Consider the following 22,849-nt stretch of genomic DNA (forward strand, 5'->3'; position numbering starts at 1 on the left):
CAAGAAGAGCGTTGCCATTTAAGCTAAAATCGCTAACAAGTTTTACGTATTCGGCGTGACACATTATAGCTATCCTCTCGAATTCAAAAATTCCCAGTGGAAACCGTCTGCAACCTGTTTGTCCATGATAAACTATTTTTTTTTTTCAAAAGAAAATTGCTGCTAAAATTCTGAAAATATGTTAAATGATCAATTGGATAAAACCTTGACAATTATTTGGTCTACAACTTTAAGAGTATTTTAAAAAAAGCATCTTACAAAGTAAAGAAATGCCATCAAAGTAATATCCACCGTATGTACAGGTGACGACTGAATGTTTTTAACAAAGATCTGACTTTTTCCCATTTTACTGTAAAATTAATTCGTATGGGGATACCATATTTGTGGCTATGCAGAGGTTTCACAAAACAAAGACAAAAAAAAAATGTTTTCTCTCAGATGTTATGATTATCTCGACTTACCTTCTCAGGCACGCTGATACTTTTTTATGAAGGTAGCATGCAACACTTCCAATTTTGAAATAAGAAAATTCAATTAGGCAAATTCAAGAGAGGCTTAGAGGGGATGGAAAAAAAAGGGTGGCGAACTTGGACTATGACTACTACAAAGAGTAGCAGCTTTCATAGTCAGAAACAGTAAAGGAAAGTGAGAAAGCTACTATGCAAATTGAACGATACTAAATCGATGGGACCTGAAACTCTGTCATTATGGATTCTGATAGATAGTACAGAGAAACCGTTTTCTGCTAAATTGAATTTACAAGTCACTGGCAACAGGGCAGCTACCTAGAGGCTGGATTATTATTATAATCAAAAAGAAGCGCTAAGCCACAAGGGCTATACAGCTACCTAGAGGCTGGAATAATATTCCTATATTCAAAAATATGCACTTAACCTGTACGGAGCATACAGCAATGTGAATAGGGAATATTGTCAGCTTAATTTGCCTGGGCAATATCAGCCTAACTGACCTGGACGATTATAGTCAATGTACAAACTATTATCTTCTTTACCTATCAAATTAGCAAGATCGGAGCCGTTCCCTGTGTAGTTCCGTTGAGGTTTGGCAACCAGCTCAAACCTAGTATAGTTTTTGAAGGCTCTCATCAAGAACAGGAGGCTGTGTTCATGAAGGTTCAACCCTTCCAAGCACTCAACACCCTCTCCACCTTGCTTCGTCACGTTGATGATGTACGTCTCTTGTCTACAGCACTCCCTTGGGCTCCCAAAAATCCACTGGGGTAAGAGTTTCTGTTTATTTACACTAACCGTAAAGTAATCAGGGTTTGTTTTATTGTCAACGTGACGCAGGATTCCCACGACACCCACATCGGAAGCACTGACGGCCTCCATGAAGTCTTTCGGGTTACCAGGGTCAAGGCACATAGGAGAGCCGAAGGATGATCTGGCTCCCCTTGAGTCGGAGGACGATTTGGTCACGTGAGAACCGAAGGACGACCTGGCCACCGCCACAACTACTATCACCAAGTTAGAAGATAGGAATAACATGGTACTCCCTTTATATGCAGATTAAATGATCAGGCAGTGCGTTGTCGGAGAGCTGTTGGAATTGTGGTGTGGTTAGGTTAGGTAAGGTTCGTCAAAAACCAGGACAAGTGTTTCCTGACGCGGGCCTTCTTAGATATACGATGACCCGCCGCTGGAGTTTCTGGTCATCTGACTGAGGCCTTCCGCCGGCTTACCGGTGCACCCCTTTAAAAATTATGCTTATGATTGTAGCTATTTGGCTTGGAATTGCGATGGTAACGTGAGCACTTATAACGCAACTTAGTGAATAAACTACGAAAAGTCCCCGCTAACGTCACTACAACTTTGCCAGTGTATTTAATGCGTTTATGTGTAAAGGGGAACGGGGAGAGTTTCACAACTAGTTGACCACAACTAGGTAAGTTGTTAGGTGGCAGCAATGCTTCAAGACCACAAACTACCACAACATCCTCGGACGCGCAGACACATCCACACACAAGGTACATAAATAAGATTTCCTTTTTACCACACTACGATAAAAGTGCTCTTATAAGATTTACGAACTGAACACACTACGACAGCAACATACATATCGGAAGATACTTCCGGGGCGTATTATGTCGTAATCAAGGAAAAATATTTATTTCATAAAAAAGAAGGATCTTAGTGCACTGTCGTTTTTTTATATTTTAAAATTTAATTCGCATTTTTTCCTACAGCTTAAATCTTTAGTATGAAACATATTAGGTGTCGTGCGTCTGAGTGTGATAGTTCCTTGAGAGCTTGGTGCGTCTGAGTGTGATAGTTCCTTGAGAGGTTGGTGCGTCTGAGTGTGATAGTTCCTTGAGAGGTTGGTGCGTCTGAGTGTGATAGTTCCTTGAGAGGTTGGTGCGTCTGAGTGTGATAGTTCCTTGAGAGGTTGGTGCGTCTGAGTGTGATAGTTCCTTGAGAGGTTAGTGCGTCTGAGTGTGATAGTCCCTTGAGAGGTTGGTGCGTCTGAGTGTGGTAGTCCCTTGAGAGGTTGGTGCGTCTGAGTGTGATAGTTCCTTGAGAGGTTGGTGCGTCTGAGTGTGATAGTCGATTGAGAGGTTGGTGCGTCTGAGTGTGATTGGTGCGTCTGAGTGTGGTAGTCCCTTGAGTCCCTTGAGAGGTTGGTGCGTCTGATTGTGATAGTTCCTTGAGAGGTTGGTGCGTCTGAGTGTGATAGTCCCTTGAGAGGTTGGTGCGTCTGAGTGTGATAGTTCCTTGAGAAGTTGGTGCGTCTGAGGGTGATAGTCCCTTGAGAGGTTGGTGCGTCTGAGTGTGATAGTCCCTTGAGAGGTTGGTGCGTCTGAGTGTGATAGTCCCTTGAGAGGTTGGTGCGTCTGAGTGTGATAGTCCCTTGAGAGGTTGGTGCGTCTGAGTGTGATAGTTCCTTGAGAGGTTGGTGCGTCTGAGTGTGATAGTTCCTTGAGAGGTTGGTGCGTCTGAGTGTGATAGTCCCTTGAGAGGTTGGTGCGTCTGAGTGTGATAGTCCCTTGAGAGGTTGGTGCGTCTGAGTGTGATAGTCCCTTGAGAGGTTGGTGCGTCTGAGTGTGGTAGTCCCTTGAGAGGTTGGTGCGTCTGAGTGTGATAGTCCCTTGAGAGGTTGGTGCGTCTGAGTGTGGTAGTCCCTTGAGAGGTTGGTGCGTCTGAGTGTGATAGTCCCTTGAGAGGTTGGTGCGTCTGAGTGTGATAGTCCCTTGAGAGGTTGGTGCGTCTGAGTGTGATAGTCCCTTGAGAGGTTGGTGCGTCTGAGTGTGATAGTCCCTTGAGAGGTTGGTGCGTCTGAGTGTGATAGTCCCTTGAGAGGTTGGTGCGTCTGAGTGTGATAGTCCCTTGAGAGGTTGGTGCGTCTGAGTGTGATACGCCCTTGAGAGGTTGGTGCGTCTGAGTGTGATAGTTCCTTGAGAGGTTGGTGCGTCTGAGTGTGATAGGCCCTTGAGAGGTTGGTGCGTCTGAGTGTGATAGTCCCTTGAGAGGTTGGTGCGTCTGAGTGTGATAGGCCCTTGAGAGGGTAGTGGGTCTGAGTGTGATAGGTCCTTGAGAGGGTGGTGGGTCTGAGGGTGATAGTCCCTTGAGAGGGTGGTGGGTCTGAGGGTGATAGTCCCTCGAGAGGGTGGTGGGTCTGAGGGTGATAGGCCCTTGAGAGGGTGGTGGGTCTGAGGGTCATAGGCCCTTGAGAGGTTGGTGCGTCTGAGTGTGATAGGCCCTTGAGAGGGTGGTGGGTCTGAGGGTGATAGGTCCTTGAGAGGGTGGTGGGTCTGAGGGTGATAGGCCCTTGAGAGGGTGGTGGGTCTGAGGGTGATAGGCCCTTGAGAGGTTGGTGGGTCTGAGGGTGATAGGCCCTTGAGAGGGTGGTGGGTCTGAGGGTGATAGGCCCTTGAGAGGGTGGTGGGTCTGAGTGTGATAGTCCCTTGAGAGGTTGGTGCGTCTGAGTGTGATAGGCCCTTGAGAGGTTGGTGCGTCTGAGTGTGATAGTCCCTTGAGAGGTTGGTGCGTCTGAGTGTGATAGGCCCTTGAGAGGTTGGTGCGTCTGAGTGTGATACGCCCTTGAGAGGTTGGTGCGTCTGAGTGTGATAGTCCCTTGAGAGGTTGGTGCGTCTGAGTGTGATAGGCCCTTGAGAGGTTGGTGCGTCTGAGTGTGATAGTCCCTTGAGAGGTTGGTGCGTCTGAGTGTGATAGGCCCTTGAGAGGGTAGTGGGTCTGAGTGTGATAGGTCCTTGAGAGGGTGGTGGGTCTGAGGGTGATAGTCCCTTGAGAGGGTGGTCGGTCTGAGGGTGATAGTCCCTCGAGAGGGTGGTGGGTCTGAGGGTGATAGGCCCTTGAGAGGGTGGTGGGTCTGAGGGTCATAGGCCCTTGAGAGGTTGGTGCGTCTGAGTGTGATAGGCCCTTGAGAGGGTGGTGGGTCTGAGGGTGATAGGTCCTTGAGAGGGTGGTGGGTCTGAGGGTGATAGGCCCTTGAGAGGGTGGTGGGTCTGAGGGTGATAGACCCTTGAGAGGTTGGTGGGTCTGAGGGTGATAGGTTCTTGAGAGGGTGGTGGGTCTGAGGGTGATAGGTCCTTGAGAGGGTGGTGGGTCTGAGGGTGATAGGCCCTTGAGAGGGTGGTGGGTCTGAGGGTGATAGGCCCTTGAGAGGTTGGTGGGTCTGGGGGTGATAGGCTGGAAATAAATGGTATAAAATACCGACACAATGGCCTTCAATCCAGTTCACACTTGAAGAAGAAGTCGACAACACTCTTCCTTTCCTTGATGTTCTACTCTGCAAAGCTGACCACGAACTTCGTTTTAAAGTCTATCGAAAACCCACAAACCAAAACGATCTTCTCCACTTCTACTCTCACCACGACACCAAAACCAAACGTGGTGTAATTATAGGCTTCTTCCTGCGTGCACTCAGAATCTGCAGCAACGAGTTCCTTGAGGAAGAATGCACTATAATTGAACAAGTATTTTCCAAACTCCACTATCCTCGTCACTTCATCAGAGACTGCAGACGGCGAGCATTAAACATCTTCAACACACCCAGAGAAGACACTGCTGAGAAGAGATACATAGTCCTTCCCACCAACTCCATTGCCAAACATGTTTCCAACATCTTTGCCAAAACATCATTCCAAGTATCTACCTCCACAACCACGACCATCAAGGACATCACCAGTAGTAGGCAGGACAAGCCTCCATCCTCTGCAGGGGTATACATAATCCCTTGTAATGACTGCAACAAGTTATACGTGGGCGAAACATCAAGGGACCTCCAAACACGTATTTTAGAACACCAATACGCAAGCAGGTCTGACGACACAAGGAATGCCTGCGTACAACACCGTAATTCACACAACCACTTGATAAACTACAGAAACTCAAAACTTATCGCCACAGAAGACAACACTCAATACCGAAGAATCATGGAATCATCACTTATTTCTATATCCGACAACTTTAACCAGAATAGTGGCTTCTATAACATAGCTGAACCACTTGCCAAGAAACTTCTTCATCGCTATCCCACATAAGAACACTGTAGAAGGTCTGCTCACTAACTTATCCAATCTCCTTTCCAAGCTACCCAAGTTTTTAGACTCTATAGCCCCACTCGGTACATCATCAGATGCAGCATTCTTCACCTGACCTCAGCCGGACTATAAATACTCGCGTTCCTTCCACCCCAGGTAGTTCTGTTTGTGACTTGAAAAAGCCCACTGTGTGGGCGAAACGTAGTCAATAAAGGATCACATTATACTGCATTTGTGTTTATATTGCCAGGGTGATAGGCCCTTGAGAGGGTGGTGGGTCTGAGGGTGATAGGCCCTTGAGAGGGTGGTGGGTCTGAGGGTGATAGGCCCTTGAGAGGTTGGTGCGTCTGAGGGTGATAGGTCCTTGAGAGGTTTGTGGGTCTGAGGGTGATAGGTCCTTGAGAGGTTGATGGGCCTGAGGGTCATATGCCCTTGAGAGGTTGGTGGGTCTGAGGGTGATAGGTCCTTGAGAGGTTGGTGGGCCTGAGGGTGATAGGCCCTTGAGAGGTTGGTGGGCCTGAGGGTGATAGGCCCTTGAGAGGTTGGTGCGTCTGAGGGTGATAGGTCCTTGAGAGGTTGGTGGGTCTGAGGGTGATAGGTCCTTGAGAGGTTGGTGGGCCTGAGGGTGATAGGCCCTTGAGAGGTTGGTGGGTCTGAGGGTGATAGGTCCTTGAGAGGTTGGTGGGCCTGAGGGTGATAGGCCCTTGAGAGGTTGGTGCGTCTGAGTGTGATAGTCCTTTGAGAGGTTGGTGCGTCTGAGGGTGATAGGTCCTTGAGAGGTTGGTGGGTCTGAGGGTGATAGGTCCTTGAGAGGTTGGTGGGCCTGAGAGTGATAGGCCCTTGAGAGGTTGGTGGGTCTGAGCGTGATAGATCCTTGAGAGGTTGGTGGGCCTGAGGGTGATAGGCCCTTGAGAGGTTGGTGGGTCTGAGGGTGATAGGTCCTTGAGAGGTTGGTGGGCCTGAGGGTGATAGGCCCTTGAGAGGTTGGTGGGTCTGAGAGTGATAGGTCCTTGAGAGGTTGGTGGGCCTGAGGGTGATAGCCCCTTGAGAGGTTGGTGCATCTGAGGGTGATAGGCCCTTGAGAGGTTGGTGGGCTTGAGGGTGATGGGCCCTTGAGAGGGTGGTGAGTCTGAGGGTGATAGGTCCTTGAGAGGTTGGTGGGCCTGAGGGTGATAGGCCCTTGAGAGGTTGGTGGCTCTGAGGGTGATAGGTCCTTGAGAGGTTGGTGGGCCTGAGGGTGATAGGCCATTGAGAGGTTGGTGGGTCTGAGGGTGATAGGTCCTTGAGAGGTTGGTGGGCCTGAGGGTGATAGGCCCTTGAGAGGTTGGTGCGTCTGAGGGTGATAGGCCCTTGAGAGGTTGGAGGGCTTGAGGGTGATAGGCCCTTGAGAGGGTGGTGAGTCTGAGGGTGATAGGCCCTTGAGAGGTTAGTGGGCTTGAGGGTGATAGGCCCTTGAGAGGGTGGTGGGCTTGAGGGTGATAGGCCCTTGAGAGGGTGGTGAGTCTGAGGGTGATAGGCCCTTGAGAGGGTGGTGGGTCTGAGGGTGATAGGCCCTTGAGAGGGTGGTGGGACTGAGGGTGATAGGCCCTTGAGAGGGTGGTGGGACTGAGGGTGATAGGCCCTTGAGAGGTTGGTGGCCTTGAGGGTGATAGACCCTTGAGAGGTTGGTGGGCTTGAGGGTGATAGGCCCTTGAGAGGTTGGTGGGCTTGAGGGTGATAGGCCCTTGAGAGGTTGATGGGCCTGAGGGTGATAGGCCCTTGAGAGGTTGGTGGGCATGAGGGTGATAGGCCCTTGAGAGGTTGGTGGGCTTGAGGGTGATAGGCCCTTGAGAGGGTGGTGAGTCTGAGGGTGATAGGCCCTTGAGAGGTTGGTGAGTCTGAGGGTGATAGGCCCTTGAGAGGTTGGTGAGTCTGAGGGTGATAGGCCCTTGAGAGGTTGGTGGGCTTGAGGGTGATAGGCCCTTGAGAGGGTGGTGGGCTTGAGGGTGATAGGCCCTTGAGAGGGTGGTGGGCTTGAGGGTGATAGGCCCTTGAGAGGGTGGTGAGTCTGAGGGTGATAGGCCCTTGAGAGGTTGGTGGGTCTGAGTGTGATAGGCCTTTGAGAGGTTGGTGGGTCTGAGGGTGATAGATCCTTGAGAGGTTGGTGGGTCTGAGTGTGATAGGCCCTTGAGAGATTGGTGGGTCTGAGGGTAATAGGCCCTAGAGAGGTTGGTGGGTCTGAGGGTGATAGGCCCTTAAGAGGTTGGTGGGTCTGAGGGTGATAGGCCCTTGAGAGGTTGGTGGGCTTGAGGGTGATAGGTCCTTCAGAGGGTGGTGGGTCTGAGGGTGATAGACCCTTGAGAGGGTGGTGGACTTGAGGGTGATAGGCCCTTGAGAGGGTGGTGGGTCTGAGGGTGATAGACCCTTGAGAGGGTGGTGGGTCTGAGGGTGATAGGTCCTTGAGAGGGTGGTGGGTCTGAGGGTGATAGGTCCTTGAGAGGGTGCTGGGTCTGAGGGTGATAGACCCTTGAGAGGGTGGTGGGCTTGAGGGTGATAGGCCCTTGAGAGAGTGGTGGGTCTGAGGGTGATAGACCCTTGAGAGGGTGGTGGGTCTGAGGGTGATAGGTCCTTGAGAGGGTGGTGGGTCTGAGGGTGATACGCCCTTGAGAGGGTGGTGGGTCTGAGGGTGACAGGTCCTTGAGAGGGTGGTGGGTCTGAGGGTGATAGACCCTTGAGAGGGTGGTGGGCTTGAGGGTGATAGGTCCTTGAGAGGGTGGTGGGTCTGAGGGTGATAGACCCTTGAGAGGGTGGTGGGTCTGAGGGTGATAGGCCGTTGAGAAGGTGGTGGTTCTGAAGGTGATAGGTCCTTGAGAGGGTGGTGGGTCTGAGGGTGATAGGCCCTTGAGAGGGTGGTGGGTCTGAGGGTGATAGGCCCTTGAGAGGTTAGTGGGCTTGAGGGTGATAGGCCCTTGAGAGGTTGGTGGGCTTGAGGGTGATAGGCCCTTGAGAGGGTGGTGGGCTTGAGGGTGATAGTCCCTTGAGAGGGTGGTGAGTCTGAGGGTGATAGGCCCTTGAGAGGGTGGTGGGTCTGAGGGTGATAGGCCCTTGAGAGGGTGGTGGGACTGAGGGTGATAGGCCCTTGAGAGGGTGGTGGGACTGAGGGTGATAGGCCCTTGAGAGGTTGGTGGCCTTGAGGGTGATAGGCCCTTGAGAGGTTGGTGGGCTTGAGGGTAATAGGCCCTTGAGAGGTTGGTGGGCTTGAGGGTGATAGGCCCTTGAGAGGTTGATGGGCTTGAGGGTGATAGGCCCTTGAGAGGTTGGTGGGCTTGAGGGTGATAGGCCCTTGAGAGGTTGGTGGGCTTGAGGGTGATAGGCCCTTGAGAGGGTGGTGAGTCTGAGGGTGATAGGCCCTTGAGAGGTTGGTGAGTCTGAGGGTGATAGGCCCTTGAGAGGTTGGTGAGTCTGAGGGTGATAGGCCCTTGAGAGGTTGGTGGGCTTGAGGGTGATAGGCCCTTGAGAGGGTGGTGGGCTTGAGGGTGATAGGCCCTTGAGAGGGTGGTGGGCTTGAGGGTGATAGGCCCTTGAGAGGGTGGTGAGTCTGAGGGTGATAGGTCCTTTAGAGGTTGGTGGGTCTGAGTGTGATAGGCCCTTGAGAGGTTGGTGGGTCTGAGGGTGATAGGTCCTTGAGAGGTTGGTGGGTCTGAGGGTGATAGGTCCTTGAGAGGTTGGTGGGTCTGAGTGTGATAGGCCCTTGAGAGGTTGGTGGGTCTGAGGGTGATAGGCCCTTGAGAGGGTGGTGGGTCTGAGGGTGATAGGTCCTTGAGAGAGTGGTGGGTCTGAGGGTGATAGACCCTTGAGAGGGTGGTGGGCTTGAGGGTGATAGGCCCTTGAGAGAGTGGTGGGTCTAAGGGTGATAGACCCTTGAGAGGGTGGTGGGTCTGAGGGTGATAGGTCCTTGAGAGGGTGGTGGGTCTGAGGGTGATAAGCCCTTGAGAGGGTGGTGGGTCTGAGGGTGATAGGTCCTTGAGAGGGTGGTGGGTCTGAGGGTGATAGACCCTTGAGAGGGTGGTGGGCTTGAGGGTGATAGGTCCTTGAGAGGGTGGTGGGTCTGAGGGTGATAGACCCTTGAGAGGGTGGTGGTTCTGAATGTGATAGGTCCTTGAGAGGGTGGTGGGTCTGAGGGTGATAGGCCCTTGAGAGGGTGGTGGGTCTGAGGGTGATAGGCCCTTGAGAGGGTGGTGGGTCTGAGGGTGATAGGCCCTTGAGAGGGTGGTGGGTCTGAGGGTGATAGGTCCTTGAGAGGGTGTTGGGTCTGAGGGTGATAGGCCGTTGAGAGCGTGGTGGGTCTGAGGGTGATAGGCCCTTGAGAGGGTGGTGGGTCTGAGGGTGATAGGTCCTTGAGAGGGTGGTGGGTCTGAGGGTGATAGGCCGTTGAGAGCGTGGTGGGTCTGAGGGTGATAGGCCCTTGAGAGGGTGGTGGGTCTGAGGGTGATAGGTCCTTGAGAGCGTGGTGGGTCTGAGGGTGATAGGCCGTTGAGAGCGTGGTGGGTCTGAGGATGATAGGCCCTTGAGAGGGTGGTGGGTCTGAGGGTGATAGGTCCTTGAGAGGGTGGTGGGTCTGAGGGTGATAGGCCGTTGAGAGCGTGGTGGGTCTGAGGGTGATAGGCCCTTGAGAGGGTGGTGGGTCTGAGGGTGATAGGTCCTTGAGAGGGTGGTGGATCTGAGGGTGATAGGCCGTTGAGAGCGTGGTGGGTCTGAGGGTGATAGGCCCTTGAGAGGGTGGTGGGTCTGAGGGTGATAGGCCCTTGAGAGGGTGGTGGGTCTGAGGGTGATAGGCCCTTGAGAGGGTGGTGGGTCTGAGGGTGATAGGCCCTTGAGAGGGTGGTGGGTCTGAGGGTGATAGGTCCTTGAGAGGGTGGTGGGTCTGAGGGTGATAGGCCCTTGAGAGGGTGGTGGGTCTGAGGGTGATAGGTCCTTGAGAGGGTGGTGGGTCTGAGGGTGATAGGCCGTTGAGAGCGTGGTGGGTCTGAGGGTGATAGACCCTTGAGAGGGTGGTGGGTCTGAGGGTGATAGGCCCTTGAGAGGGTGGTGGTTCTGAGGGTGATAGGTCCTTGAGAGGGTGGTGGGTCTGAGGGTGATAGGCCCTTGAGAGGGTGGTGGGTCTGAGGGTGATAGGCCCTTGAGAGGGTGGTGGGTCTGAGGGTGATAGGTCCTTGAGAGGGTGGTGGGTCTGAGGGTGATAGGCCCTTGAGAGGGTGGTGGGTCTGAGGGTGATAGGTCCTTGAGAGGGTGGTGGGTCTGAGGGTGATAGGCCCTTGAGAGGGTGGTGGGTCTGAGGGTGATAGGTCCTTGAGAGGGTGGTGGGTCTGAGGGTGATAGGCCGTTGAGAGCGTGGTGGGTCTGAGGGTGATAGGCCCTTGAGAGGGTGGTGGGTCTGAGGGAGATTGGCCCTTGAGAGGGTGGTGGGTCTGAGGGTGATAGGCCCTTGAGAGGGTGGTGGGTCTGAGGGCGATAGGCCCTTGAGAGGGTGGTGGGTCTGAGGGTGATAGGCCCTTGAGAGGGTGGTGGGTCTGAGGGTGATAGGCCCTTGAGAGGGTGGTGGGTCTGAGGGTGATAGGCCCTTGAGAGGGTGGTGGGTCTGAGGGTGATAGGCCTTTGAGAGGGTGGTGGGTGTGAGGGTGATAGGCCCTTGAGAGGGTGGTGGGTCTGAGGGTGATAAGTCCTTGAGAGGGTGGTGGGTCTGAGGGTGATAGGCCCTTGGGAGGGTGGTGGGTCTGAGGGTGATAGGTCCTTGAGAGGGTGGTGGGTCTGAGGGTGATAGGCCCTGGAGAGAGTGGTGGGTCCGAGGGTGATACCCCCTTGAGAGGGTGGTGGGTCTGAGGGTGATAGGCTCTTGAGAGGGTGGTAAGTCTGAGGGTGATGGGTCCTTGAGAGGGTGGTGGGTCTGAAAGTGATAGGCCCTTGAGAGGGTGGTGGGTCTGAGGGTGATAGGTCCTTGAGAGGGTGGTGGGTCTGAGGGTGATAGGCCCTTGAGAGGGTGGTGGGTCTGAGGGTGATAGGCCCTTGAGAGGGTGGTGAGTCTGAGGGTGATAAGTCCTTGAGAGGGTGGTGGGTCTGAGGGTGATAGGCCCTTGGGAGGGTGGTGGGTCTGAGGGTGATAGGTCCTTGAGAGGGTGGTGGGTCTGAAGGTGATAGGCCCTGGAGAGTGGTGGGTCTGAGGGTGATAGGTCCTTGAGAGGGTGGTGGGTCTGAGGGTGATAGGCTCTTGAGAGGGTGGTAAGTCTGAGGGTGATGGGTCCTTGAGAGGGTGGTGGGCCTGAAAGTGATAGGCCCTTGAGAGGGTGGTGGGTCTGAGGGTGATAGGTCCTTCAGAGGGTGGTGGGTCTGAGGGTGATAGGCCCTTGAGAGTATCCTGTTGGTTCGAACACGTGGATTGGGTAAAAATACTCACGTAGGCTGGAAGTACGTATATTGGAACTGAAAGTATGTGAAGCGCCAAACAGCCGCGACCTGCCTCCTTGCTCTCACTCGTAAGACTAACTAACCCCAGTACCCATATATGAGGGGGGTGTTTGAATACTGCTGTGGTCAGCAACAATATGAATACAGACAGTGATTCACGCAGAGACGGTTGGTAGTGAGTCATCTACTGGTACACTGGTTACTGGTAACTGGTTACTAGGAACTGGTACTACTACTGAGAGCTCGGCAACGCTAACGTATGTCGTCCCGACATACAACTAATACAAACTAGAGATGGAAGGTATACGGCTTGGGCTGATTCTATACAATGTCAAAGTACACAACAATTAAACATTATAACATACATAAGTAGAACATTGGAATGGAAGCTTAAAAAGCTTACGTAACTGAAACTGTAATGCAATACAAGGTATAATATAGCACAACTCATCGAATGAAACTCAACGTTGGGATTACACAATAGAAGTGATAAAAGAAAATTTGATCGATCGATCTGTATTCATGTGATCTACGGATTCTGAGGAAGGAATATATACAAAGAAAGAGTGTTTAACAGAAAGGCAGATTCGGTGCACTCAAATCTAGACTGTTAACTCTCAGAATTCGGAGAGAACGTGAACACAAAAAAAAATTCTTGAATACTGATAAGTTGATACTGTAATTAATCATCTATACAGGTTATTTACATTTAACCCCAACTCTGCTAGGGTAAGATTGACATATGCAGAATGGGTGTCATCTCTGGGAGGATCAAACTCTGTTGCATTGGCTAACTCATGCTGTATTTGAGGCAAATCTGAATTGGAAGTTACAAATGAAAGTATGTGAAGTGCCAAACAGCCGCGACCTGCCTCCTTGCTCTCACTCGTAAGACTAACTAACCCCAGTACCCATATGTGAGGGGGGTGTTTGAATACTGCTGTGGTCAGCAACAATATGAATACAGACAGTGATTCACGCAGAGACGGTTGGTAGTGAGTCATCTACTGGTACACTGGTTACTGGTAACTGGTTACTAGGAACTGGTACTACTACTGAGAAGAGGGTGGTGGGTCTGAGGGTGATAGGCCCTTGAGAGGGTGGTGGGTGTGAGGGTGATAGGCCCTTGAGAGGGTGGTGGGTCTGAGGGTGATAGGCCCTTGAGAGGGTGGTGGGTGTGAGGGTGATAGGCCCTTGAGAGGGTGGTGGGTCTGAGGGTGATAGGCCCATGAGAGGGTGGTGCATCTCAGGGTGATAGGCCCTTGAGAGGGTGGTGGGTCTGAGGGTGATAGGTCTTTGAGAGGGTGGTGGGTCTGAGGGTGATAAGCCCTTGAGAGGGTGGTGGGTCTGAGGGTGATAGACCCTTGAGAGGGTGGTGGGTCTGAGGGTGATAGGCCCTTGAGAGGGTGGTGGGTCTGAGGGTGATAGGCCCTTGAGAGGGTGGTGGGTCTGAGGGTGATTGGCCCTTCAGAGGGTAGTGGATCTGAGAGTGATAGGCCCTTGAGAGAGTGGCGGGTCTGAGGATGATAGGCCCTTGAGAGGGTGGAGGGTCTGAGGGTGATAGGCCCTTGAGAGGGTGGTGGGTCTGAGGGTGATAGACCCTTGAGAGGGTGGTGGGTCTGAGGGTGATAGGCCTTTGAGAGGGTGGTGGGTCTGAGGGTGATAGGCCCTTGAGAGGGTTGTGCGTCTGAGGGTGATAAGTCCTTGAGAGGGTGGTGGGTCTGAGGGTGATAGGCCCTTGGGAGGGTGGTGGGTCTGAGGGTGATAGGTCCTTGAGAGGGTGGTGGGTCTGAGGGTGATAGGCCCTGGAGAGAGTGGTGGGTCTGAGGGTCATACCCCCTCGAGAGGGTGGTGGGTCTGAGGGTGACAGGCTCTTGAGAGGGTGGTAAGTCTGAGGGTGATGGGTCCTTGAGAGGGTGGTGGGTCTGAAAGTGATAGGCCCTTGAGAGGGTGGTGGGTCTGAGGGTCATAGGTCCTTGAGAGGGTGGTGGGTCTGAGGGTGATAGGCCCTTGAGAGAGTGGTGGGTCAGAGGGTGATAGGTCCTTGAGAGGGTGGTGGGTCTGAGGGCGATAGGCCCTTGATAGAGTTGTGGGTCTGAGGGTGATAGGCCCTTGAGAGGGTGGTGGGTCTGAGGGTGATAGGCCCTTGAGAGGGTGGTGGGTCTGAGGGTGATAGGCCATTTAGAGGGTGGTGGGTCTGAGGGTGATAGGCCCTTGAGAGGGTGGTGGCTCTGGGGGTGACAGGCCCTTGAGTGGGTGGTGGGTCTGAAGGTGATAGGCCCTTGAGAGGATGGTGGATCTGAGGGTGATAGGCCATTGAGAGGGTAGTGGGTCTGAGGGTGATAGGTCCTTGAGTGGGTGGTGGGTCTGAGGGTGATAGGCCCTTGAGAGGGTGGTGGGTCTGAGGGTTAGAGGTCCTTGAGAGGGTGATGGGTCTGAGGGTGATAGGCCCTTGAGAGAGTGGTGGGTCTGAGGGTGATACGTCCTTGAGAGGGTGGTGGGTCTGAGGGTGATAGGCCCTTGAGAGAGTGGTGGGTCTGAGAGTGATAGGTCCTTGAGAGGGTGGTGGGTCTGAGGGTGACAGGCCCTTGAGAGGGTGGTGGGTCTGAGGGTGATGGGCCCTTGAGAGGTTGGTGGGTCTGAGGGTGATAGGCCCTTGAGAGTGGTGGGTCTGCGGGTGATAGGTCCTTGAGAGGGTTTTGGGTCTGAGGGTGATAGGCCCTTGAGAGGGTGGTGGGTCTGAGGGTGATAGGCCCTTGAGAAGGTGGTGGGTCTGAGGGTGATAGGTCCTTGAGAGGGTGATAGGCCCTTGGGAGGGTGGTGGGTCTGAGGGTGATAGGCCCTTGAGAGGGTGGTGGGTCTGAGGGTGATAGGCCCTTGAGAGGGTGGTGGGTCTGAGGGTGATAGGCCCTTGAGAGGGTGGTGGGTCTGAGGGTGATAAGCCCTTGAGAGGGTGGTGGGTCTGAGGGTGATAGGCCCTTGAGAGGGTGGTGGGTCTGAGGGTGATAGGCCTTTGAGAGGGTGGTGGGTCTGAGGGTGATAGGCCCTTGAGAGGGTGGTGGGTCTGAGGGTGATAGGCCCTTGAGAGGGTGGTGGGTCTGAGGGTGATAGGCCCTTGAGAGGGTGGTGGGTCTGAGGGTGATAGGCCTTTGAGAGGGTGGTGGGTCTGAGGGTGATAGGCCCTTGAGAGGGTTGTGCGTCTGAGGGTGATAAGTCCTTGAGAGGGTGGTGGGTCTGAGGGTGATAGGCCCTTGGGAGGGTGGTGGGTCTGAGGGTGATAGGTCCTTGAGAGGGTGGTGGGTCTGAGGGTGATAGGCCCTGGAGAGAGTGGTGGGTCTGAGGGTCATACCCCCTCGAGAGGGTGGTGGGTCTGAGGGTGATAGGCTCTTGAGAGGGTGGTGGGTCTGAGGGTGATAGGTCCTTGAGAGGGTGGTGGGTCTGAAAGTGATAGGCCCTTGAGAGGGTGGTGGGTCTGAGGGTGATAGGTCCTTGAGAGGGTGGTGGGTCTGAGGGTGATAGGCCCTTGAGAGGGTGGTGGGTCAGAGGGTGATAGGTCCTTGAGAGGGTGGTGGGTCTGAGGGCGATAGGCCCTTGATAGAGTTGTGGGTCTGAGGGTGATAGGCCCTTGAGAGGGTGGTGGGTCTGAGGGTGATAGGCCCTTGAGAGGGTGGTGGGTCTGAGGGTGATAGGCCCTTGAGAGGGTGGTGGCTCTGGGGGTGACAGGCCCTTGAGTGGGTGGTGGGTCTGAAGGTGATAGGCCCTTGAGAGGATGGTGGATCTGAGGGTGATAGGCCATTGAGAGGGTAGTGGGTCTGAGGGTGATAGGTCCTTGAGTGGGTGGTGGGTCTGAGGGTGATAGGCCCTTGTGAGGGTGGTGGGTCTGAGGGTTAGAGGTCCTTGAGAGGGTGATGGGTCTGAGGGTGATAGGCCCTTGAGAGAGTGGTGGGTCTGAGGGTGATACGTCCTTGAGAGGGTGGTGGGTCTGAGGGTGATAGGCCCTTCAGAGAGTGGTGGGTCTGAGAGTGATAGGTCCTTGAGAGGGTGGTGGGTCTGAGGGTGACAGGCCCTTGAGAGGGTGGTGGGTCTGAGGGTGATGGGCCCTTGAGAGGGTGGTGGGTCTGAGGGTGATAGGCCCTTGAGAGAGTGGTGGGTCTGCGGGTGATAGGTCCTTGAGAGGGTTTTGGGTCTGAGGGTGATAGGCCCTTGAGAGGGTGGTGGGTCTGAGGGTGATAGGCCCTTGAGAAGGTGGTGGGTCTGAGGGTGATAGGTCCTTGAGAGGGTGATAGGCCCTTGGGAGGGTGGTGGGTCTGAGGGTGATAGGCCCTTGAGAGGGTGGTGGGTCTGAGGGTGATAGGCCCTTGAGAGGGTGGTGGGTCTGAGGGTGATAGGCCCTTGAGAGGGTGGTGGGTCTGAGGGTGATAAGCCCTTGAGAGGGTGGTGGGTCTGAGGGTGATAGGCCCTTGAGAGGGTGGTGGGTCTGAGGGTGATAGGCCCTTGAGAGGGTGGTGGGTCTGAGGGTGATAAATCCTTGAGAGGGTGGTGGGTCTGAGGGTGATAGGCCCTTGGGAGGGTGGTGGGTCTGAGGGTGATAGGTCCTTGAGAGGGTGTTGGGTCTGAGGGTGATAGGCCCTGGAGAGAGTGGTGGGTCTGAAGGTGATAGGCCCTCGAGAGGGTGGTGGGTCTGAGGGTGATAGGCTCTTGAGAGGGTGGTGAGTCTGAGAGTGATGGGTCCTTGAGAGGGTGGTGGGTCTGAGGGTGATAGGCCCTTGAGAGGGTGGTGGGTCTGAGGGTGATAAGCCCTTGAGAGGGAGGTGGGTCTGAGGGTGATAGGCCCTTGAGAGGGTGGTGGGTCTGAGGGTGATAGGTCCTTGAGAGGATGGTGGGTCTGAGGGTGATAGGCCCTTGAGAGGGTGATGGGTCTGAGGGTGATAGGTCCTTGAGAGGGTGGTGGGTCTGAGGGTGATAGGCCCTTGAGAGGGTGGTGGGTCTGAGGGTGATAGGCCCTTGAGAGGGTGGTGCGTCTGAGGGTGATAGGCCCTTGAGAGGGTGGTGGATCTGGGGGTGATAGGCCCTTGAGTGGGTGGTGGGTCTGAATGTGATAGGCCCTTGAGAGGGTGGTGGGTCTGAGGGTGATAGGCCCTTGAGAGGGTGGTGGGTCTGAGGGTGATACGCTCTTGAGAGGGTGGTGGGTCTGAGGGTTAGAGGTCCTTTAGAGGGTGGTGAGTCTGAGGGTGATAGGTCCTTGAGAGGGTGGTGAGTCTGAGGGTGATAGGCCCTTGAGAGGGTGGTGGGTCTGAGGGTGTCAGGTCCTTGAGAGGGTGGTGGGTCTGAGGGTGATAGGCCCTTGAGAGGGTGGTGGGTCTGAGGGTGATAGGTACTTGAGAGGTTGGTGGGTCTGAGGGTGATAGTCCATTGAGAGGGTGGTGGGTCTGAGGGTGATAGGCCCTTGAGAGGGTGGTGGGTCTGAGGGTGATAGGCCCTTAAGAGGGTTGTGGGTCTGAGGGTGACAGGCCTTTGAGAGGGTGGTGGGTCTTAGGGTGATAGGCCTTGGAGAAGGTGGAGGCTCTGAGGGTGATAGGCCCTTGAGAGGGTGGTGGGTCTGAGGGTGATAAGCCCTTGAGAGTGTGGTGGGTCTGAGGGAGATAGGCCTTTATGAGGGTGGTGGGTCTGAGTTTGGTAGGCCCTTGAGAGGGTGGTGGGTCTGAGGGTGATAGGCCCTTGAGAGGGTGGTGGGTCTGAGGGTGATAGGCCCTTGAGAGGGTGGTGGGTCTGAGGGTGATAGGCCCTTGAGAGGGTGGTGGGTCTGAGGGTGATAGGCCCTTGAGAGGGTGGTGGGTCTGAGGGTGATAGGCCCTTGAGAGGGTTGTCTGAGGGTCCCTTGAGTGTGATAGGCCCTTGAGAGGGTGGTGGGTCTGAGGGTGATAGGCCCTTGAGAGTGCGGTGGGTCCGAGAGTGGTAGGCCCTTGAGAGGGTGGTGGGAGGGTGATAGGTCTGAGGGTGATAAGTCCTTGAGAGGGTGGTGGGTCTGAGGGTGATAGGCCCTTGGGAGGGTGGTGGGTCTGAGGGTGATAGGCCCTTGAGAGGGTGGTGGGTCTGAGGGTGATAGGCCCTTGAGAGGGTTGTGGGTCTGAGGGTGATAGGCCCTTGAGAGGGTGGTGGGTCTGAGGGTGATAGGCCCTTGAGAGTGCGGTGGGTCCGAGAGTGGTAGGCCCTTGAGAGGGTGGTGGGTCTGAGGGTGATAAGTCCTTGAGAGGGTGGTGGGTCTGAGGGTGATAGGCCCTTGGGAGGGTGGTGGGTCTGAGGGTGATAGGTTCTTGAGAGGGTGGTGGGTCTGAGGGTGATAGGCCCTTGAGAGGGTGGTGGGTCTGAGGGTGATAGGCCCTCGAGAGGGCGGTAGGTCTGAGGGTGATAGGCCCTTGAGAGGGTGGTGAGTCTGAGGGTGATAGGTCCTTGAGAGGGTGGTGGGTCTGAGGGTGATAGGTCCTTGAGAGGGTGGTGGGTCTGAGGGTGATAGGCCCTTGAGAGGGTGGTGGGTCTGAGGGTGATAGGCCCTTGAGAGGGTGGTGGGTCTTAGGGTGATAGGCCCTTGAGAGGGTGGTGGGTCTGAGTGTGATAGGCCCTTAAGAGGGTTGTGGGTCTGAGGGTGACAGGCCCTTGAGAGGGTGGTGGGTCTTAGGGTGATAGGCCTTGGAGAAGGTGGAGGGTCTGAGGGTGATAGGCCCTTGAGAGGGTGGTGGGTCTGAGGGTGATAAGCCCTTGAGAGTGTGGTGGGTCTGAGGGAGATAGGCCTTTATGAGGGTGGTGGGTCTGAGTTTGATAGGCCCTTGAGAGGGTGGTGGGTCTGAGGGTGATAGGCCCTTGAGAGGGTGGTGGGTCTGAGTGTGATAGGCCCTTGAGAGGGTGGTGGGTCTGAGGGTGATAGGCCCTTGAGAGGGTGGTGGGTCTGAGGGTGATAGGTCCTTGAGAGGGTGGTGGGTCTGAGGGTGATAGGCCCTTGAGAGGGTGGTGGGTCTGAGGGTGATAGGCCTTGGAGAAGGTGGTGGGTCTGAGGGCGATAGGCCCTTGAGAGGGTGGTGGGCCTGAGGGTGATAAGCCTTTGAGAGGGTGGTGGGTCTGAGGGAGATAGACCTTTGAGAGGGTGGTGGGTCTGAAGGTGATGGGCCTTTGAGAGGGTGGTGGGTCTGAGGGTGATAGGCCCTTGAGAGATGTGGTGGGTCTGAGGGTGATAGGCCTTTGAGAGGGTGGTGGGTCTGAGGGTGATAGGCCCTTGAGAGATGTGGTGGGTCTGAGGGTGATAGGCCCCTGAGAGGGTGGTGGGTCTGAGGGTGATAGGCCTTTAAGAGGGTGGTGGGTCTGAGGGTGTTAGGCATTTGAGAGGGTGATGGGTCTGAAGATGATGGGCCTTTGAGAGGGTGGTGGGTCTGAGGGTGATAGGCCCTTGAGAGGGTGGTGGGTCTGAGGGTGATAGGCCCTTGAGAGGGTGGTGGGTCTGAGGATGATAAACCCTTGAGAGGGTGGTGTTTCCATGAGAAGGTGGTAATGCCCTTTTGACAGTTTGAAATAAGGAATGATTCAGCGGACAAGGGTGTGATGTATATGATGACAGTAAGAAATGCATAAAACTCTGCTGTAAAAATACTGGTCTACTGGAAAATAGTCTTAGGTTACTCCAGCTGGAAAAACAGACGTGAAACATACACCACCAAGATAAGATAGGTTTGATTTATTTGTAGTATTAAAGAAATGAGGGTGGAAATGCTTGTCGCAGCCTTGCAATGCTGACTAATATAGTAATTATAATTATGGGGAGCGCTAAACCTGTAGGATTATACAGCGCATGTTGGGGAGGGGAGGATGGAAGGTATTCAGGCTGAATTCAGGGAACCAGAGCACAGATCCAGTTCCCTAGATCAAGAGCCCCTCACCAGTTAGGTTAGGTAAGGTTCGTCAGGAAACAGGACAAATGTTTCCTGACGCGGGTCTTAGTCAGATGATGACCCGCCTTTGGAGCTTTTGGTCATCTGACCGAGGCCTTCCGCTGGCTTACCGGTCCACCCCTTTAAAAATTATGGTCATTTATAACCAGTCTCCCTCACCAGTGTTAAGGAAAATCCCTTGAGGGATACCCAATATAGTAAGTGGTGGGAGTGCCTACGTTTTAGCAAGCTGTCAGGTGAGACCATCCTTCCTCCTCACTCAGAGAATTAAAAGGACACAAGTGCAACTAATGTGACATTTTATTGTGGCAACGTTTCGCTCTCCAGGAGCTTTGTGAAGCCGATACAAACAGTATATGGACACAGAGGGTATATAAAGGCTCAGAGTGAGGTGTAATACTAGTGAGGTACCATTTCAATGTTCACTAGTAGTAGTAGTAGTAGTAGTAGTAGTAGTAATGACAATATGGTAGAGCAGTTAATTCGTACATGAGTTGCACTGAACGTTTCTAAAGTACTTTCACAAGCTAACACCAGAGTCGCCATCGCTTCTAGCACTTCAATAAAGGATCTAACCAGGACAAAATCAAAGCACCACGAACCAGTCAATGCAACGGTTTACACTATACCCTGTGGAGGCTGTGACAAGATTTATATAGGTGAAACAGCAAGAAACCTCGACACCCGCTTCAGTGAACACATTTACGCATGTAGGAACGATAACTTGAACAACGCCTGTGTACAACACCGAAATTCCACCAATCATCTCATGAAATTCAGGGACTCCCAATTAGTGATCAAAGAAACTAATTTCCGCAGACGCAAGTGCCTCGAATCAGCACTGATCGCTGTTTCGAATACAATTAAACAAAACAACGGCAGCTTCACCATCTCTGAAGTCTTAGCAAGAATCCTCCTGAAAACAGTAAACCCTGCCATCACAGTCTCTCCTGTTATACTACACAAAGCACATTACAGAGAGTGAACACTGAAACAGGCTGCCTCTATCCAGTCTATATTTGTCCAACCTATTTTCATGTTACCCAAGTAATAGCTTTTATATCCTTTCACTCATGTACGAATTAACTGCTCTGCCATATTGTCACTACCACTACTACTACTACTACTACCACTAGTGAACATCGAAATGGTACCTCACTAGTATTACACCTCACTCTGAGCCTTTATATACCCTCTGTGTCCATATACTGTTTGTATCGGCTTGACAAAGCACCTGGAGAGCGAAACGTTGCCACAATAAAATGTCACATTAGTTGCACTTGTGTCCTTTTGTTTTACATATTGTCGGTAATTCTACCAACATTATTACACTCAGAGAGTTGCTGAAAACTGAAGACAAGAACAACTCTTCTGTCTTCATTAACATGTAAGCATCTTATAAGGTTACTTATAAAATTTAAGCACTGTCTTGCCCGTAGCTTATGTCCATTGTGTGGACCAGCCATTATAACAACACGGTTGACAGCCACTATGTTGCGTTAGCCAAACTCTGTTCAGTGTCCATATCTCTGCTACATTTTACGTTATATCACTGAAGACTTAGTTTCTGTACCTTGAATATCATTAATATAATCAAGTTAAGCGGTAAACTCAAAGAGAGCGGTGTCAGCTAGGTCATGTATGAACTTCGACGGTGTTCTGCTTTTGACAAACCACTGTTGTGGTTAGTTTAACATCTTTATTCTGTACCTCATACCCATCCTGTGGGCGGTAGTCAAAAGATTACAGAGGTACATAATGGGTCCAGGGACTGGGCCCCAAAGTTATGATAGTTGAACTAGTTACAAAGGTAATGAACTCCAGGTAGATCTGGTCACAATCATGGCAAGTTACAAAGGTAATGAACCATCTACACTCCTATACATGGTTACAATCATGAACAAATTATAAAGTAATGAGCCACTGACACGTCCACACCCGGTCACAATTGTAATGAGTTATAAATACAAATAATAAGTGGGTCATACACCCACACGAGCGCGCACCCACACGAGCCCGAGCGCGCACACACACGAGGGCGCACACACACACACACCCACACACACACACACACACACACACACACACACACACACACAGATAGACACAAGCACACGAGCGTACAAACATATACACACACACAAGCACGCACGCACCCCAATGGAAATAAGTCACTCTGACTTTTTTGGGTTATCTTAGGTTCTCTACACATATGCTGCTATGTATGATAATCTATGTAACTGTATTTGTATATACCTGAATAAACTTACACGCACGCACGCACGCACACACGCACACACGCACACACGTGGTAATGCTTATTTACAGTGAGCAAAGTCAGGGTATTTCTCCAGAATGGTCTATAATATACCACTGTGGATAAAATACTTTGCCATTTCTTGAACATTTCTGGGTGAGTTGTCTCTAAATTCATTAATTTGATCGCACTCCAGTACATAATGACACAGGGTGTGACAATAGTCCATCTGGCAAAGTTTACATTTCGTTTGGTCTACATCTGGTGGTGGTGACTTAACCTGCCAAAGATACTTGTAACCCAGCCGGAGCCGGGCGGTAGTGACATCCAAGAGTCTGCTTATCTTGTTGGATGCACCATGGACATGTGGCTCCTCCTGCATGTCCTGGAATTTGTATTGATAAAGCCACTGGATGGCGAAAGGTCTACAATAAAGATACCCAGATGTTGCACATGCGTCTCAATTTCAACTTCGCGAGGTATTGTGTAGATAGTCTGAGCAGACAATATTAATATATACACTGTATTGGAATTATATGCAAGCAAAGTGTATACTGGTTTTTGTGCGTGTCTTAGAACTTTTATGTAAAGTATATTTAATACGATTAGTCCGGTGCCGAATTTAGAATGATTATGGTTAACTTATATTTGCCATAAGAGTCAATAGACTTAAAAGTTGAATGTATCATAAAA

The 22,849-nt window shown here is 52.7% G+C and overlaps 1 protein-coding gene across 12 annotated transcripts in view; it reads right to left on the minus strand.

Annotated features, from left to right (window-relative positions):
* Positions 1-22,849, minus strand: part of LOC128693913 (vascular endothelial growth factor receptor kdr-like) — a 247,983-nt gene that overhangs the window by 100,126 nt on the left and 125,008 nt on the right. Inside the window, exon 1 of one of the 12 annotated variants that reach the window (XM_070090816.1) lies at positions 1,013-2,323. The exons of the other annotated variants lie outside the window; for them this stretch is intronic. Within the exon in view, the coding sequence (XP_069946917.1) occupies positions 1,013-1,508 (496 nt within the window). The 5' untranslated portion in view covers positions 1,509-2,323. Of the gene's footprint in view, positions 1-1,012; positions 2,324-22,849 lie in introns of those variants that run through there. 12 annotated transcript variants of the gene reach the window in all.

This window comes from Cherax quadricarinatus, chromosome 33 (assembly GCF_038502225.1).
Source record: "Cherax quadricarinatus isolate ZL_2023a chromosome 33, ASM3850222v1, whole genome shotgun sequence".
In the NCBI taxonomy this organism is placed as follows: Eukaryota; Metazoa; Arthropoda; class Malacostraca; order Decapoda; family Parastacidae; genus Cherax; species Cherax quadricarinatus.